At 43.3% G+C, this 18,637-nt stretch overlaps 1 protein-coding gene across 1 annotated transcript; it reads right to left on the reverse strand.

Moving 5' to 3' along the window:
• Nucleotides 1-1,024: 1,024 nt before the first annotated feature.
• On the reverse strand, nt 1,025-2,554 carry LOC135703346 (52 kDa repressor of the inhibitor of the protein kinase-like). Its single transcript, XM_065224540.1, has one exon. It carries the CDS (start codon nt 2,552-2,554, stop codon nt 1,025-1,027), a length of 1,530 nt encoding a protein of 509 aa, XP_065080612.1.
• Between the last annotated feature and the right edge of the window lie 16,083 nt (nt 2,555-18,637).

The following is an 18,637-nucleotide window of genomic DNA, read 5'->3' on the forward strand; positions in this document are numbered from 1 at the left end:
ACTTACGGCACTGAGTAAGGTTTTGGAAATTTCCTCCAGTCTTCCTGAAGTGTTCCCACTTCACTCGGACATGGAGCATAAGGCTAGCTTTTTCTAAGGCCTTAAGGTTGTTTAGTTCACTAGACTTGAAGTGAACTAAATAAAAATCATTATAAATCCCGTTGCGCGAATCGCCAGGACGGGGTTTCATTTTCATTTTGATTACTTGGAGTCGCACAACTCCAAGTAATTTTGCCAGTTCATCTTTGATCTGATCCAGGGATTCACCACTGGGCAGTCCTTTCATGACAACCTTGAACACACGTTCAGTTTTGGTGTCGTAAGTAAAAAAAAAAATTGTGCTTCTTCTCAGTAAGATACTTGAGAAGACATTTAAATCCGTCCAAGGTTTCAGCCAATACACGGCATTCACCCCGACGTCCAATTTGTAGAGAAAACTTAACTTTCACGAAGTTCAAAAGTTCCATGCGAAGAGCATGGAAATCGGAAGTGGTTATCACAATAGGGGGAATCTTTTCCTTCTTGGCATTAAGCCGGGAAAGTTTACTAGAATTTTTCTTGGATGATGGATCATTCTCATCATCCGTGAGCAAATCAAATTGATTACTCAAATTAATTTCATCAGAAGGGGGGTCTAGAGTTTGCCCCTTTCTTTTGCGTTTAGGCGCCATGGCGGCAGTAAATTTTTATCCAAATCGACTTCCAAGCAGATTACTATAAGAATCTGAAGGATCGAAGAGGAATTTTCCAAATCGATATCCAAGAAGGATTACCTCGGGTAGGGTCCAAACAAGGATCGAAGAGGAATAAAGTTGAACAAGGTAGAAATTTTACTGAAAAGTGCTGTTTAAATTTGTTGTAGCGTTAGGTAGTAGTAACACTTCCTTCAGCAAAAAGCAAATAGATCCGCACGGCAAGAGAGCACGATGCGGACTGGGGAACACGCTTTCATCTCCGTATTGCACGATGAACAGCAGAACATCTTCAGGTCGTGTTAGTTTGACGTTCGTCCTCGTACTGATCATCATTCTGAAGTCCAAAATCTTCTCGTACAGCTGCTCACCATCAACATCACGCTGTAAGTCTGGCCAAAGTTCTCGCACTTTGTTTTCAAGATGTCCCTGCTGATACCGGTACATAATCCCTCGACGTCGAGAAGAAAGCCAAACTTCGCATCAGTGTCGTGCAAGCGAGTGAATCTGTCGTTCATCTCGGTGTGAAGGCGGTCGATCGTCTCCTTCATAGCTCGTTCGATTTCCTGCGTTGTTTTCAATCCAGCATCTTTAGATGTTTCGCCAGCCATTGTCTTCTTTCGTCTTGGTCGCCTTTCCGTCTCAACCTCCCACTCTTGACATAGATTAAGCCCAACCTCCAGAGCTTTACTAACTAGTCTTTCCCTCTCGTTGTAGAAATGATCTCGTAGGCTTTCCAGGTCTAACGCGGCATCGTGGAAGTTCATCGCCGGATCTAGCAACCTTTTCTGGACTCGGTCGATCGGGAGAAGCACGTTGGTCCAAAATCCAAGTAGGGTCAAAAATTTAGGAGTCAACATCCGGTTGTAGAGCTGCCTCGCTTCGCTCCGTGTGTCTGTGGTCTCCGTGGCACCATCCATCATGGCTTGAAGGACTTGGAGTATCTCGTCGAGGTGGTTGTTGATGGGCTTCACCGCTTCCACCCTTGCGCTCCATCTGGTTGTTGACTCCGATTTCACAACTTTAGGAACAGCAATCTTGAGTTTTTCCCAGCGCTGAGTCGAGGAGGAAAAGAATACGAAGAGAGCTTGAATGGTCCCAAAAAAAGTCACCGTCATAACGTCCTGTTTGGCTGCGTTGACACCAACCAAGTTGAGTGAGAGATTGTCGCAGTTCACGAAAACTGCCAGGTGATTCTTCTCGATGATCCTTTGTTGAACACCACTTTTGTGTCCCGCCATCACAGCAGCGTTGTCGTAGCACTGCGACCGGCAATCCTGGAGGTCCATACCGTCTTTCTCCAACTGGCTCAAAATGGTCCCAACTAAGCTCTCACCGTCTTTCAGGTTGATCTGGATGAATCCTAGAAAAGATTCTGCAACACGTACCGTTTTCTTTGTAAAATCCACGTCCACATATCTAACTACTTCTGAAACTTGCTCACGGTGTGCTTGATCAGGGGTCGAATCAAACATGATACCAAAATATTTCGCTTGACGGATCGTTTCGAGCATATATTTGCGAACAGTAGACGCCATCAAATGGATAAACTCGTTCTGTGTGGCTGCCGAGAGGTAAGAAGTCGATCCGGGACGATTTTTGGCATTTTTGAGGTGCGCTTGCATGACAGGGTCGAAGGCGGCGAGAAGTTTCAGGAGTCCAAGAAAATTCCCGACGTTAGAGGCGTCGTCCGACTGGAGGGATTCTCGGTGTCCTCGCAGAGCCAGGTTTTGCGTCGCAAGAAACTTGATGCAGTGAATAAGTCGTTCCAGGATGTCTCGCCATTTTTGTTTCTCCACATCAATCTCTGACTGCAGCTCCACATCGATCAATCCTTTGTTCTCGGCCAAAGTCCGTTTCATTTGTTTCCATTGAGTGAAGCATTCACGATGATTCTTCGACATTTCATGAACAGTCATGCGCTCAGGTGCTTTCCAATGATTGAATCCGCATTCCTGCTCCAAACTCGACTGAGGGTTTGATCGAGAAAAGAGCAAACAGCAGATGCAGATTGCTGGAGAATAAACTAGCCAGGACCGAGTCACCTTCTCCCCGTTCGCCAGTGTCCTTTTGAACCAGGATTTGTTCATCGACCGGTTGTTTGTTGGTGCAACCGGCCCCTCGTCGTTCCAACTGGACTATTTCCACTCTCAGAGAATCAGCAACCTTGACTTTTCCGGCAGCACCGTGGAATTCCAGAAGTCCAATGTCGTGCCTATTGATGACATTTGGAATGACGGGTCCCCTGGGATCTTGAGCAGCGTCGCCAGCATCTCCAACCGTGGAACTGGCAGTGTCCGGTTCAGCGTGATCTTCAGTGGTTTCGGTGGATCTGTCTGAAGTTTGGTCTTCCGGCTCCATCTCTGATGCATTAGAGTTCAAAGCAGCCAAACTTGACGACGATGAAAGGGGATCTGTAGGAGCGGGCTTTCCGAAAAAACTCTTCAGAATCTGACTTGACTTTTTGGCTTCCTCTGTCTCCAACTTGCGCCTTTTCCGCCCCTCCGCACCAGACTCCTTTTTCTTTACAAGCGTACGTTCATTCGCATCGGGCGCACTTTTCGTTTTCCGTGGGCGCGCTACGCGCCCAAATGTCATTCGCCGCGGCGCCCCCTCGACTGCGAAAATTTCTAGATATCATTAGGGTGGGTTTTTTTGTGATCGCTTTTTGCGCCCAAAATGGTTTTGTACCCAAAAAATTTCCGCAGCCAAGGGGGCGCCGCGGCGCTCCCTCGACTGCGGCGCCCAGGGCAAGTGCCCTGTCTGTCCTACCCTAGTTACGCCACTGCAAGCATGCGCTACTAGCGGGAAGCCGGAGAAGCCCACACCAATGAAACGTACGTTTGCTCCAAAGGCGGCGTGGGAGACCATTGCGCTGGACTTTAATGGACCATACGCGAAGTTGGGTGGAGTTTTAATCCTAGTAGTGGTTGACTATAGGTCCCGGTACTTGATTGCTAGGCCAATCAGGTCCACAAGTTTCGACCATACGAAAAATATTTTGGAACAAATATTTGAAAGAGAGGGATATCCCAAAAATATCAAATCGGATAATGGTCCTCCGTTTAACGACGAAGAGTACAAGGCATTTTGTAGAGAGTGTGGTATATGTAAATACCATTTTTAGCACTCCTCTTTTCCCTCAACAAAACGGCCTAGTTGAGGGCTATATGAAGCTCGTGAATAAGGCTATGGCGACAGCAATTTCTGGTGGAACCAACTACGTGGAAGAGCTGCAAGCTGCGGTTGAAGCACATAATGCCGCGGCTCACAGCATAACCAAAGTGCCACCTGAAGAAGTTTTGATGGGGCGTAAAATTAGGCGCCGCTTACCTTTGCTTGTTGGTGGCAGCTCAAACCACGATGATGAATGCTAGCAAAAGAGTACTAAGATGACCGCCGAGGAGCTAGAAAGTGTCGTGTCAAGCCAGGGGACGTTGTAATTACGGAACGACTAGCACGAACTAAAGGGGATGCGAGGTTCGATCCAAAGAAGTTTACCATAATCGACGAAGACAATGGTAATCTTGTTCTGTGTGACGGCGATGGGAAAACTTTGCGGCGCCACGTAACCCAAACCCACAAAGTCAAAGAATGGAGGAAATGCGTCGACAATAGCAAAAGCGAAGGAGATGGAACGCAGTGGGATCGGGATTCGGGATCGAAAAACACCGGCTTATCTGGACAACTATGTACGTGTATGTGAACTTGAAGCATTGGATCGATTGTGTTCAAAATAATTTGGGTATGACGTTTTTTTTTTCTTTAATAAAATGTGAAGAAACTTCCAAATCGTTTTTTTTTTTAGAGAAGGGGGAAGATGTGGGATATGCGTAGACAACCCGTAGCGAATTAACCATAGCTCTTGGTTCTCCGTTTATTATGCGATGGTACACACACTAGCACACAAGCACGCTCAGAGACGAACGAGGCTTCGCTACACGCCTCCTTGCATCGGTGCTTTTGGTTCACAGGCAGTTCTACAGGTAAGACGTAGTTCCGATTAGCTCTGGTGTATCGGGTGATTCCAGACTGCACTCGGGTGGTTTTCCGCAAAGTTCATCTCGGTTCCTGATAATCCTTGTGATCAAATCGGGGAATGGAAAATTATTCCACAATCCTCGGAGAAGCTCGGCATACTGAACGACTGTCACGATTCGTGTTTTCACGACACGATTGGCACGATTCGTGTTTTAACGAATCTGACAGCGTTACTTTTGGCCAAAGATGGCAGGTGAAATCCGGCAGTACGTTCAGAAATGCAACACGAAAGCTAGGAAACTAATTTCAAAATGAAGCATTTAAGTCACATGAAGGTGCTACCTGAGTCGAACAGTAAGTTATTTTCACACATCTCACCACTTTATTACAGTTCAGCTTCGAACCTGTTCGGATACGGTTGTGTATAAGTTTATTTCTGTTTTGTGCGTGCGTTCGCTGATTTTGCCAGATTAGCGCTGGCACTCTGCCTCCCGGACGGTTATACGTGTGTGATTGGTGGTTTTCTCGCTTTCCGAGAAGTTTTGGAATCGAAAAAGAAAACGTGATGCATCATGTTTGCAGGCATCAGAAGAAGTGTCGCTATCTGCGTTGTTTGTTTTTTTTCTTCGCTTGTGCTCCCGGTACAGAAATTGTGGCGTCGCGTGTGATAGTTTTTGATTTCAGTTTGTTTACGCGTTGTATGATTTTGTGAGCGGTCGCTTCGTGTTCGCGTCATGGAGCAATCGACTACATTCGACCAGAGGATTGATCCCCGTAGGGCGGGTCTATGATCGGAGCTACTACACCAAGCGTGACATAGCTGCTTGCAAGGGATTCAGTTGGACTGATTTGGTGAGATTGTTCCATTTTTCTACTTTTGTCTATTTAAACTTAATTTCTATGAATGCGTATCGTTTGGAATCATTTGATTCGGATGATACTCTTAACTTTTATTTGTTTACATTGTGTTTCAATTGGTATTCTTAAGAACTTCATAAAATAAGGTTTCAATATTTAAATTGAGCAGATCGACTAGCCTGGTGGCTGCCGCTTTTGCTTACTGAGTAGAAGACCGTCGGGGATCCACATTGTAAAGATTCCCTATTTTCAGCTTTTTTACAGGCTGGAGTTGTTGTTTGAACCATTTAGTTTATCAATTTAATTTATCTGTATAACAATTATTCACAAGCCTTCTTCCAGGTCAATTCAAGAATAGTTTGATGATGATAAATCTTCCTAATATTCAAATTACAGTTATGACCCGATCCTGTCAATCTCTCCGCGCATCAGACTGTTATTTTTCAATAATTCCACATAATTGTAATTTCATACCTTCCTCCTTCAAGATGAATGTTTAAGATACGCATACTTTGCTAGCTGACAAAATGGGGTCATTGCTGTATAATTATTCTCTTTTTGCAGCCTTCATTCAGACTGGATCTATTGATTTAAATTATTTGATTTTTCTTCCAGCTCTTTGATGACGGAACATCACTAGATTTATACTGTAATGATTCACTCTTACAGCTTTTACCCTGGTTTTGTCTGTTGATTTGATTTGTTTGAATTGGTTTTCAGCTCTTTGGTGTTGGCAGTCGCGGGCGATCAATTTTGCTCATGCTCATGCTCTAAGTTCATTTTCAGCATTTCGATGATGGAACGTCTTCAGATTTATATTATAAGGGGGCTTATTACGGATGTCACATCACGGTGAAAAGTTGTCACTTGTCGTCACGGTGAAGTGATTCCCATTTGATTTGTACGGTAATCACGGCTCTTATTCTGAGTATCACTTTCTTATCACCGTGTAGTGACACCCGTAATAAGGCCCAATGATACACCATTTGGTTTTGGCTTCGGGCAAATCCAAGTATAATGCATGATAACACTGATTCATTTAAAACCATGGTCGCATCACTTATCAAGGTGAATCCTGATCCAACGAACCCAACTTACTAACAAAATCTCCTTTTCTGTGTCTTTTGTTGGAAATTTCAGGGTTACATCTTCCTTATTGGGAGCTGAGGAGACATAGAGCTGCATCATATTGTATGTAAAATAATTATTATTTTCATTGCAGAATACCAGTTTTTTTATCCATATAAATGTATTTTCATTATTACGTATTTTAATGTTCTGATATATTTCATTTCTCCATTACATATGTTTACTATATATATATAAATAAATACTGGGTTGGGAGGGAGCATCAGGGTATCATTTGACCTGAAACTGGACGATTGGAGTGGTATGACAACCGGAGTCTAGGAGGGAATAAACACTATCATTTTCTTTATCCTACCGATTCGATTGTGATGGTGTGAATTCTACTCCAACAGTTTCAGTGAGATTGACGCGCCCTTCTTAACAAACCATCCTGTAGAAAGCTTAATAAGTATTGCGAATTGCGTTATTCGATTTGTTGGATCGTATCGTTGGAAGGAGATTCTTAAATTCCCGTGGATTTCGCGTAAGTGTCTCTGCTTACGGGTCCACCCCACCGTTTTTGGCCCTTCATACAGCGATATTGTGAATTCAGATCGGTAGCTCAAATTGATCTTGCTATTAAGTGGAGCTGCATACAAGACAAGATCTTCGAAGGGATGGTGGCTACCTTACATACATACATACATGAAGGTGCTACCTGAGTCGAACTAAGATATAATAAATAGGTATAGGCTGTAGTAGATAGAGTTAGAGTTGAACAAATAATGAGTAGAATCGGGTGAGCGTGAAGCATGATAGTCCGTATGTAAACGGAATCTCATTGGTTAGAGAATTTTGATAGGTTAGCAGGTATAAATATGAAGTACCTAAGCTCGTTGAAGTCACAATCCCACCAAGGTGGTCGACCGTGTACTAAGTCTAGGACTAATTCTGTAAAACAAATTTTGAATTTTGCCCATACCTAAAGATGAAGAAAGCAATTAAATCACTTAGTAAAAATTTATATGGTAATCGTCCAAGTTAAACAAAAATAAAGATCATTTAAACAAACTCGTTGAAGTCATTCATTCGCTGCCAGACTGTTGAGCAGTTCAGTCGATTTGAATTCTCTCTAGTTTCGTTCGTTCGTTCGCAAGTCGAATTAGCTCCGCGTTGTGTAGTGACGCTCTCGCTGACCCAGCCATGGGTAAGAAATCGCGCGGTAACGCGAGTGGCGGTTTACCGGGAAAACAGACTCTCCCAGGAGACAGCGCGACCACCGAGCCAGCCCAGAAGAAGCAGAAGTAAACCCCATTGCCCATCCCGACAGGCGTTGCGGACCCGCAGCCGGGGCCTCCCGGAACTAAACGACCCAGACCTGAAGACAGCAGCGCCACCGTATCAGCAGCAAAAAAGCTGCTGAGCAACAATCCGTTCTCCGCCCTGCAGAACGGAGCGCAGCCGCAGTCGGACCCTGAGACGGTGCCGAAAAAAGTTAAGTTGCCACCCTTCTATGTGAAGGGCTTCCCTCCCGGGCTATGGGAGCAGCTGGATTTCTACATTAAGCAGGGCCTTCGCTGCACCATTCAACGGTGCACGGAAGGCTACAAACTGATGGTCCCGGCCGAAAAACACTTCAACGCAGTTCAGGCCCTCTTGGACAGAATGAAGCTGGAGTACTTCTCCCACGACATCGAGGCCACCAAGCCGCTGAAAGTGGTGCTGCGCGGGCTCCACGACATGGACACCACCACCTTAATGGACGAGATTAAGGCGAACGGCCTCAAGCCGGTCGAAGTCCACAAGATGACCCGCAGCAAGGCCATCAAGTATCGTGACCAGCTCTACCTGGTCCATCTGGAGAAGAACTCCACAACCGTGAAGGATCTCCAGACGACACGCACACTGTTCCACATCGTAGTGAAGTGGGAGCGGTATAAACCCACCCACCGTGGCGTCACTCAGTGCTCGAACTGCCTATTGTTCGGGCACGGCACCAGGAATTGCCGCATGGCCAGCCGCTGCATCAAATGCGGCAAAAACCACAAGATCGACAACTGCGACAGCATCGAGGAAGCCACTCCCACATGCGCCAACTGCGGTGCCGCCCACAAGGCCACGAGTAAGGCCTGTCCGAAGCGGGCCGAATACGCCGAGATCCGGAAGAAGGCCTCGTCCAACAGCCAGCCCGGTCGCAAGAAGGTTCCAGAAAACAACGCGCAGAACTTTCCTCCGTTATCACCGGTCCAATCACGGCCAATTCCAGTGTTGCCGCCGTTCCCGCTCAACCAACAGTTGGCTGCCGCTGCAGTACCCGGTCAAGCCTCCGGGCCATCGACGGATCCCCCTGCTCCGGGATTGGCCGGTACAACCGGTGAAGCTACAGACGATTCTCCGCTGTCAACGGATGAGATCGTCACACTGTTGGCCCAGGCCATCATCATCAAGCGCACCTGCGCAACAAGAACACAACAGCTCCAAGCTATCATCTCCTTCGTCGCTAATTATGGACCGTGAACCCATAAAGATCGCCAACTGGAACGCTCGCTCCGTAGGGGCGAAAAACATTGAGCTTGCAGACTTCCTCCGCAAGCACGACATCGACGTGGGCCTTCTCACCGAGACTCACCTCAAGACCGGTGACAGCTTCTGGCTGCCCGACCACAGCATTGTCCGGCTTGATCGCACCAGCTCCAGGGGGGGCGGTGTCGCGGTCTTCATCAAGAAAGGCATCAAGTACTGCACCCTACCCCACTACCGCACTTCCATCATCGAGGCCGTTGGCGTAGAGGTGGAAACATCGACCGGAAACGTCCGGTTCATCGCCGCCTACTGCCCCCGGCAATGTACCGTTAGCAATGGTACAGCACAGCAGTTCAAGAACGACCTTGCCATCATAACCCACACCAATGCCCGCTTTGTAATCGGAGGGGACCTGAACGCCCGGCACGAGGCCTGGCGGAACTACCAGCAGAACCAGAACGGCCGCCTGCTATTCGACCATTCCCAGCATGGTCTCTATTCCGTCTGGTTTCCGGACGAACCAACCTTCACATCACCGACGGGCAACCCATCGACGCTGGACCTGTTCTTGGCAAACACCAGATTAGCCAAGCCGGTTGCCGTCAACGACCTGAGTTCGGACCACCAACCGGTGCTGACCGAGCTGGGCTACAACGTGGCCCCTGCACCGTGCCAGCGGAAGGACTACCATCGAGTCAACTGGGTCCAGTTTCGACGCGTGGTCGACCGCCACATCGACGACAACCCACCGCTCGACACAGTGGATGACATCGACCGGGCCCTGGAGGGTCTCCATCAAGCCATATCCGTGGCTGACGAAGAGTGCGTTCGACGAGTTCCTGTGAGGGGTAAGTTTCAAGCAATTGATTCCCACACCAAACTCTTGATTCGGCTCAGAAATGTTCGTAGACGCCAGTTTCAGCGGACTGGGGATCTGCAGCGTAAATACGAAATGGTCGATCTGAATCGGCAGATCGCTTCCAGAATGGTCTCAATCCGGAACGAGAGTTTCGGGCGGCTCGTTCAGAACCTGGACGACCGTTCCAGACCATTCTGGAAGGTTGCCAAGGTGCTGAAGTCTCACCCCAAGCCCATTCCACCACTTAGAGTCAATGACGAACGGCTTATCACCAACGAAGAGAAGGCCAATGCAATTGGGGAGCACATTGCCCAGTCGCATTTGCTTGGCTCTACAATCCCAAGTCCACTCGAGAACCAGGTTGTGCAGTGCGTCCAGACGTTAGATGCCTCCCCTTGTGCCGTCCCTCCAGAAGAACGGATTACAGAGGAACAAATTTGCTCAGCGCTGAAACACAGTACGAACATGAAGGCTCCCGGGTTTGACGGAATATTCAACCTAGAGTTGAAAAATCTCAGCGCGAGGGTGCACTCGCTGCTGGCTGCCATCCTCAACAGATGCTTGGAGCTGCACTACTTTCCAAGCATCTGGAAGGTGGCAAAAATCATCCCGATCCGCAAACCTGGGAAAGACCCTTCACTACCGTCAAGCTACAGACCGATTAGCCTGCTCTCAGCGCTGAGCAAGCTGTTCGAAAAATTGATCCTCAGCCGACTAAACAAGTTTGTGGAGGAACATGACATTCTTCTTCCGGAACAGTTCGGGTTCCGTAAGGGGCATTCCACCAATCATCAGCTAGTGCGGGTGATGAATAACATCCGGAGTAACAAAGCTGTATCCAAGTCCACAGCCATGGCCTTGTTAGACGTCGAAAAGGCATTTGACAATGTCTGGCACGACGGACTTATATACAAGCTTTGTAACTCCAACTTTCCACCATACCTTGTGAAAATCACCCGTAACTATCTCCAGCAAAGGTCGTTCAGGGTGTCGTTAAATAGTTCCCTTTCGGGACAATTTCCGATCCCAGCAGGTGTTCCGCAAGGGAGTCTGCTGGGACCACTGCTTTACAGCATCTACACGTCGGACATCCCTCCTCTAGGAGACGGTTGCGTGTTCTTTCTGTTTGCAGATGACACCGCGATAGCTGTCAAGGGTAGGATGCCTCGTGAAATTACGAACAAGCTCCAACGATGCCTTGACACCTTTACTGATTATGCCACCACGTGGAAAATCAAAATCAACGCCTCGAAAACCCAAGCGATCATGTTCCTTCACAGACAATCATTAAAACTTAAACCGTCTCCCTCCTGTACCGTAATAATGGATGGTACAAGGGTCGAGTGGTCCACTGATGTTACTTATCTCGGGATGTTGTTCGATGAGAAGCTCCTGTTCCGCTCGCACATAGAGAAAACCCTAGTTAAGTGCTCCGCCTTGGTTAGGTGTTTGTATCCGCTCATTTGCCGCAGATCCCGCCTCTCAAGGCAAAACAAACTGGCTGTTTACAAACAGATCATAGCCCCCGCGATCTTCTATGCCGCCCCGGTGTGGGAATCGTGCGCTCAGACCCACAGGAACAAAATCCAGGTTGCACAGAATAGAGTGTTGAGGATGATCCTAGATCGTCCATTCGACACAAGAATAGCAGACCTCCATCAAGAGGCAGAAATTCCCAAAGTAGATTCCAAAATTGATGATATGACAACTAAATTTATTCAAAAATGCAATCTTTCTGAACATGCTTTAATAAGCAATTTGTACATAGTAGGTTAAGTGTATATAGTAGAGTAGGTTAGTTTTAAGCTGTAAATAGTAGTATTAAGTAGTTTCTCTTCAAATTCTAAAAACAAAACAAACCAATCCCACCAAGGTGGTCGACCGTGTACTAAGTCTAGGACTAATTCTGTAAAACAAATTTTGAATTTTGCCCATACCTAAAGATGAAGAAAGCAATTAAATCACTTAGTAAAAATTTATATGGTAATCGTCCAAGTTAAACTAAAATAAAGATCATTTAAACTAAAAAAACTAAAACTCGTTGAAGTCATTCTTGTAACGAATTTTGGAGGTGACGGACCACCACCAGCAGCAGAAACAGCAGCAACAGAAACAGCAGCAACAGAAACAGCAGCAACAGAAACAGCTGCAACAGAAACAGCAGCAAAAGAAATTTTGGAGGTGACGGACCACCACCAGCAGCAGAAACAGCAGCAACAGAAACAGCAGCAACAGAAACAGCAGCAGCAGCAAAAACAGCAGCAAAAGAAAAAGCAGCAACAGAAACAGCAGCAGCAGCATAAACAAATGACCCGTGGGAGCTGCATCGCTAATTCGGGTAGCCGTGACCAAGGCTGGAAACCTCGGTCCGGTCACGACATAGGCTTAAATCAAAAGTACTTGAAACACGTTTAATTTTAGATTACAAGCACAAGTGCAGGTACTTAATAAAGCATGGGTTATGATTGATTAGGTGAATTAGAGCTTTTAATAATTTATTAAATTAGACTAATGAGATATCATAATCATCAAATGAACTTGAATAAGAAACTTCAGAAGTAGATTAACAAAAGAATTAGGATGCGGGGGGTCCGCTTAGAGAGGCAACTAACCTTTAAAGTTGTAGAATAAATCTTCTTTTTTGTCTTGAACTTTAAAAAGAAAACGCAAGCAGACCAATAGCATTAAGCAGATTAACAAGGAGAGGAATAGTTTAGGAAATAAATAAAAGTAGAGGTAGGTGACAATTAATAGCCTTTATACTTTTGGAGGTATTGTATTCGCCTGAGTTTGTTGTACTCGATTACTATATTATTCTCTCAATACACGAAATCTCTTATATATGCGGTAAAAGCATTTGAGTTAACTTATTTCTTAGTGTTCAAGTACTTAAATTTTTAAACAGCAGTTAATATTAATCTATGAACTAAACCAAACGTAAAATCGATCTTTCCTTATGTGGTATTGATGCATGTTTAACTTTTCGCGGCTGTCGGATTCAACGCTTCTATGTCTACGGAGCTTACGCAGAAGTGATTCGCAATGCGGTAGAGCTCACCAAAAGTTTTTTTGAGCTTCTGTAGTATAGAATTTGTTCGGTACGGTCGTGAAATCTTGAAATGATTGAAACGTGCGGTAAAATAACTAAATGGAAACAAAGCTCAACAGTAAAATAAGTAGAATATTTAGGGAGGAAACCAAAATTAATCAACTTGCCAACATAGGCTATCACATTTATTTTGGTGGCACTCTTTAAGTGATAATAAGCTGTTTTTTCTCTATGGTTGTTTCGCGTGGCGTTCACAGTTTGCGCGATTTTCGTATCTTACGTAATTTAGATGTTTAGCTCTAACCGGTTTTACTGACTCGAGGTCGTTCCTTAAGCGGTGTTGGTGCAGGTTAAACCTTTGCTGACTGTCGGATTCAACGCGCCTACGTCTACGGAACTTACGCAGAAGTGATACGCAATTCGGTAGAGCTTGTCAAACGCTTTTGAGCTTATGCACACTTAGATTATTTTACCGAAATCTGTGAAATTTTACCGAAATCTCAACAGCTGAACGTTCGGTAAACAGTACGGTGATTTTTCACAGATTTCCTGTAATTTTTCACAGATATTCGGTGAAAAGTTACAAGAAATCTGTGAAAAATCACCGAACTGTTTACCGAACGTTCAGCTGTTGAGATTTCGGTAAAATTTCACAGACTTCGGTGAAATAATCTAAGTGTGTGTAGTATAGAATTTGTTCGGTGCGGTCGCGAAATCTTGAAATGATTGATACGTTCTTGAAATTAACTAATTTGATACAAAGCTCAGTAGTAAATAAGAAGAATATCTAGGGAGGAAAATAAAATTAATCAACTTGCCAACATAGGCTATCACATTTATTTTGGTGGCACCCTTTAAATGATAATAAGCCTTTTTTTCGCTTAGGTTGTCTCGCACGGCTTTCGGAATTCGCGCGGTTTTCGTAACTTACATAATTTAGATATTTCGTTCGAAACGGATTTACTTATTCAAATGGGTCAAGTCTTGTAAACTAAGCTGTCACGCAGCTCCAGCTTGATACTTCTCCTTTTCCTTTGTCCTTCTCCTTTTCCTTTGTCTTTCTCCTTTTCCTTTTCTCTCTTTTCTTTTCAGAAAGCGAGTAATGGCGCTATAGCCATAAGTCATAAAAGGCTAGAACAAGATTTAGTGCTGATGTCCTAACCGTCAGAAGAAAAGCATCACTTAACCTTTTTAGCTCAGATGCTTTCAAAGACCAACCAATCATATAATTACCAAAATCGGGACGTACAGTACGAGATGTCCACGTTTCATCCATTTATTGGATTAAATGCTGCACAGTAGGCCTGGCCAATTTGATATGTGTGACGCATCTTCGATGTGAAACCTTCATCTAATAGACAAGAAAAATTATGTAGATATGTATATCATTTTCCAGGATGCTTTCAAAAACTGGCTGTGTTGGTGTTAGATTAGATTAAAAGGTTTCGAAGAATAAAGAATCGGGGCAGTTGTTCCGATGAATTACTTTATTCGAGGATTGCTAGTTGTGGACGAGTAAAGTTAAATGATCATCAAAGAGCATTTTTACATACAGTAGAAAATACTGTCTTTTATTTTACAAAAGAAGAAAGACCACACAAACGCGAGTAAAACAAAGTTGCTCTACGTTTGGGCGCTTGACAAACAAGTCAATTGGAGATTTCGATTTTGTGCAGAAAACTATGAAGTTACAAAATGCAAAAAGCTCCACACCGGAATTAAAAGCAAAACATCACTGCGAAAACCCGCGTCCGGAAACTTTACACGAAGTTGCCCACCAAATCGTGTTGCATCGTGATGGATGACGAAAATTACGTCAAGGCCGACTTCCGTCAACTTCCTGGCCAAGAATATTTCGTCTAAGTTCGATGTTCCGGAGAATGTTCGAAAGAAGAATTTATCGAAATTTTCAAAGAAGTTCCTGATATGGCAGACGATTTGCGGATGTGGTGAAATAAGCGCTTCCTTCATCACTTCCGGAACAATCAACGGTGCGATTTACAGGAAAGAGTGCCTCAAGAAGCGTCTCTTGCCATTCTTAAGGAAGCATAAAGGATCAGCTCTGTTTTGGTCTGATCCTGCATCCTGCCACTACGCTCGAAACGTGCTGGAGTGGTACCGAGCCAACGGAGTTAATTTTGTGCCAAAAGATATGAACTCACAAAAAGCGGGACTTCACCCACTATGGTCAAAAACTGGCACATTCACCCTACTAAAGAAAAAAAATACAATGAAACGAAAATAAATAATAAGTTTGCTCATCATATTACAATACTGCCTCCGCAAAAAAAAAACATGACGTCATGCTCGTTTGGCTACATTCTATTTCGCCTCCGCTTATCTATGGAATCTATAGTATCCATAGCCTTAACTTAAAATTGACGGCCACCCAAGCCGCTTCATTATCATTCAGTTCGTTTCGTGTCGTGGAATCGTGCGTGGCTTGAGCCGGTGCCTAATCAGAAGTAGAGTGCTCCGTGCTTGAAAATTTGAAAATTTTCCGCTATTACATCAGGATGAAGCCAACTCAAGCAAACGCTGACGGTAAGGGAGCTTTGATTTGTTGATTGGCACGGGTTATTGGAACTATTTCGATTCTATATTTTGTTTGTATACACATTCACAGATTCGGAATACGGTGCGGAAAGTAGTCCCTTTGGAAAACATCAGTCAAAGAACAAGGTTACACAGCTGATCCAGACGATTAAGGAGAAACAGGTTTGTTCGTGTGATTTTGCAAAAATTTCGTTGTTTGATTGTGATGACAGATGCAGATTGAAATTACTGACTTTGAACACGCAATAGTTGTGAATGAATCTGTACTACAGTATACCTCGATATAACGTAACTGTCACTTTTGACTTCCATCGCCGATTTCTCGCAAACGATCATTCAAACAAGCAAAGTAATAACACCATCGGACAGAAGGTAGTCCTTCATCTATTGGTAATATTAATTTATATGATTCAATTGTTTTAAGGGAGATATTGACGATGGAAGTCAAAAGGGACAGTTACGTTATATCGAGGTATACCTGTATATACAAAGTATTGGATAATTTGAGCGTTTATTAATATGGGTCATATTTTCTGAGTCGATATAAAAAAGTTGTTGCTTCAGACCCAGTTATAATATAAAAATGGCTCCTGGAGGACGCGTCCTCCTTTTACAATAATTTTTCTACATCCCCCTTTTGCCCGAAAATATCATCCTTTTTAACACTCCAAACACGATGCCTCCGGTAAAATGTGTAACGGCAAATTGGCAATGTTTGAAAAATCATTTTTCAGCAATTTATCGATAGATTTTAAATCTATTGATACCGAATATTTTTTTAAAGAATGTTATTTTAAATGGCGCCAATAGGTTTGGAATTCTTCACTAAATAGCTGAGTTATGATTTTTCAAACATTGCAAGTTTTCCGTTGCACATTTTACCGGAGGCATCGTGTTATATTTTTATATATATCCTTATATTTTTTTCAGTAATATATTAATAAAATTGTTTTCGAAGAGCGTTGTTTGCAGAGCTTATTTGTTTAATTATGTCACAACCTCATCTTATCTAGCAAATTCCATTCGATGGTGAGACTAGCAGTATACTACAGCTGTCCACCCGCCTACATTTAGGCTGCGGTCCATTTGGTGAATTTTAACTTATATTTGACAGATGGAAAATTTTCAAATATACCTGCTATTTCAGACAAACCAGGAATCAATTTTGACAAACAATTTCAGGAAAATCGGTCGATCAACAGCAGATGGATTTTCGAATATTATAATTTATTTTCGAAGTGTCAGTGAAAATTCATCGAATGCAAACCAAGTTGACTAGATCATTTCCAAGTAAACAAAAATGAATTATGAAGGCTAGTTTGATGCATTTTTCAAAAGTATAACGAGAAGATAAATTGAATTGGTAACGACTACAAGTTATGAACAGTCAGCGTATATATTATTAAAACGTTTGATAAAACTCATTGTCCTCCTCTAATGTTAAGAAAAGGAATCATTGTCCTCCTTAATCTCCAAACCTCACATGAAATGTCCTTCTTTCCAAGTTTATGATATGGTAACCCTACTTGCGTAGGAAATCAATTTGGCAAGGCATCTGTGACCAGCTATCACCTTCCAGTCGTATGAAACAAGTCCAAATCTGTCTAAACCAGCCCGTAAACTGTTTTGTTTTGGCACCGTTTATGGCAAAATTGTGATCATTTCAGTCAACTGTGATTATCCGTTGAGAGGAAATAACATCCAAGTCGTTTGTTTACATCCTAATGACGATTTTCAAAGCTCAAATTAATGCATATTTTATTGCGCATATTGCAAAGTTTCATCGGGAGTGGTCTTATTTTATGATTCTCTACAGATATGAACTGATTTACAGCTCAAATAACCACACATTTAAAATCCGGAAGATCATAATCGCAGGAACAATTTTATGAATCTTCATTTTTCTCAACAAAAATATGTGGAAGCCGCATCACTCCAAAATTGATACAGAAAACAAAATATTCCATGTGGATAACAATTTCAAGCACCTACGATGGATGAATGAATCAGGAATGGTGAAAATTTTGTCAACCGGTGGAAACTAACGATTTTAAATTGGCTTACTACTTGAGTAGCCTATTGGTCCCAAGCAAACGATTAACGTACCCCATTCTAGTCAAAATTCTAGTACTTCACTATGTTTGTTTTGATTAGCTATGAAAGTTTGACCAGCAAAATGAGGGGTTCGTGGATTTTCCTATGTTTCGAGGGGTGCATCGATTAGCTTGGGACCGAAGAGAGTACCAGAGCTGAGCCAAAAAGTTGAGTACGTTTCTTCGGGACCTTCTGGTCTTACCTCTATGATATTGTCCTCTTACTACACGGTAATCGCAAAATACCCTAAAATGACTTTAAAAGACTCGATGTCACTACAAACAAGCATTTTCGAGAAAGGCCAGTAATACAAATTAAATAAGTAAACAAAAAATACCCATTTATGAGTATTTGTTACTCACCAACGGATACGTAATACTTATTTTTGTAGTTGTAATTACTCATCAATGGGTAACATTTTACTCATTTAAACGGTAGTCTCAGTTTCCATCGAAAATGCTTGCTATGTAGTCATTATTGGCAAATCAAAGTTGATACTCGTGCATAATAGAAGAACTATGAGAGTGATGATGGTTTCAAAATTTTCCACGGGGAGGTATACGAGTGCAATCTTAAAATGCTTTTATTTTTCAAACGTAGCATTTTATTTAAATCTGATTAATGCTACGTTAGTAGAAAACTTTAGGACTACTCAATAGATATATAATATAGAAACAATAATTTCTTTTCAGAATTTTAGGTGTAGACATAGATTTCAGCTTTTCTACCACTGTAGCAGCAACCGGATTTAAATAAAATGATCCATTTGCAAAATAAAAGCATTTTAAGATTGCACTCGAATACCTCCCCGTGCAAAATTTTGAAACCATCATCACTCTCATAGTTCGTCTATTCTCCACGATTTGCCAATTGGGTTCATTCATTTTTTAAAAATGTATCAGTTTTATGTATCATCTGAAAGAGCTTCGTTTTCTGACAACAAATTGTCAGCTCCCT

This window comes from Ochlerotatus camptorhynchus, unplaced genomic scaffold (genome assembly GCF_037179485.1).
Source record: "Ochlerotatus camptorhynchus isolate MF236.1 unplaced genomic scaffold, CSIRO-AGI_Acam_v1.1 ptg000212l, whole genome shotgun sequence".
Lineage (NCBI taxonomy): Eukaryota > Metazoa > Arthropoda > Insecta > Diptera > Culicidae > Ochlerotatus > Ochlerotatus camptorhynchus.

Excerpts from the sequence above, each read along its gene's own strand:
- LOC135703346 (XM_065224540.1), bottom strand. The coding sequence starts at position 2,554 with ATGAAACGGACTTTGGCCGAGAACAAAGGATTGATCGATGTGGAGCTG.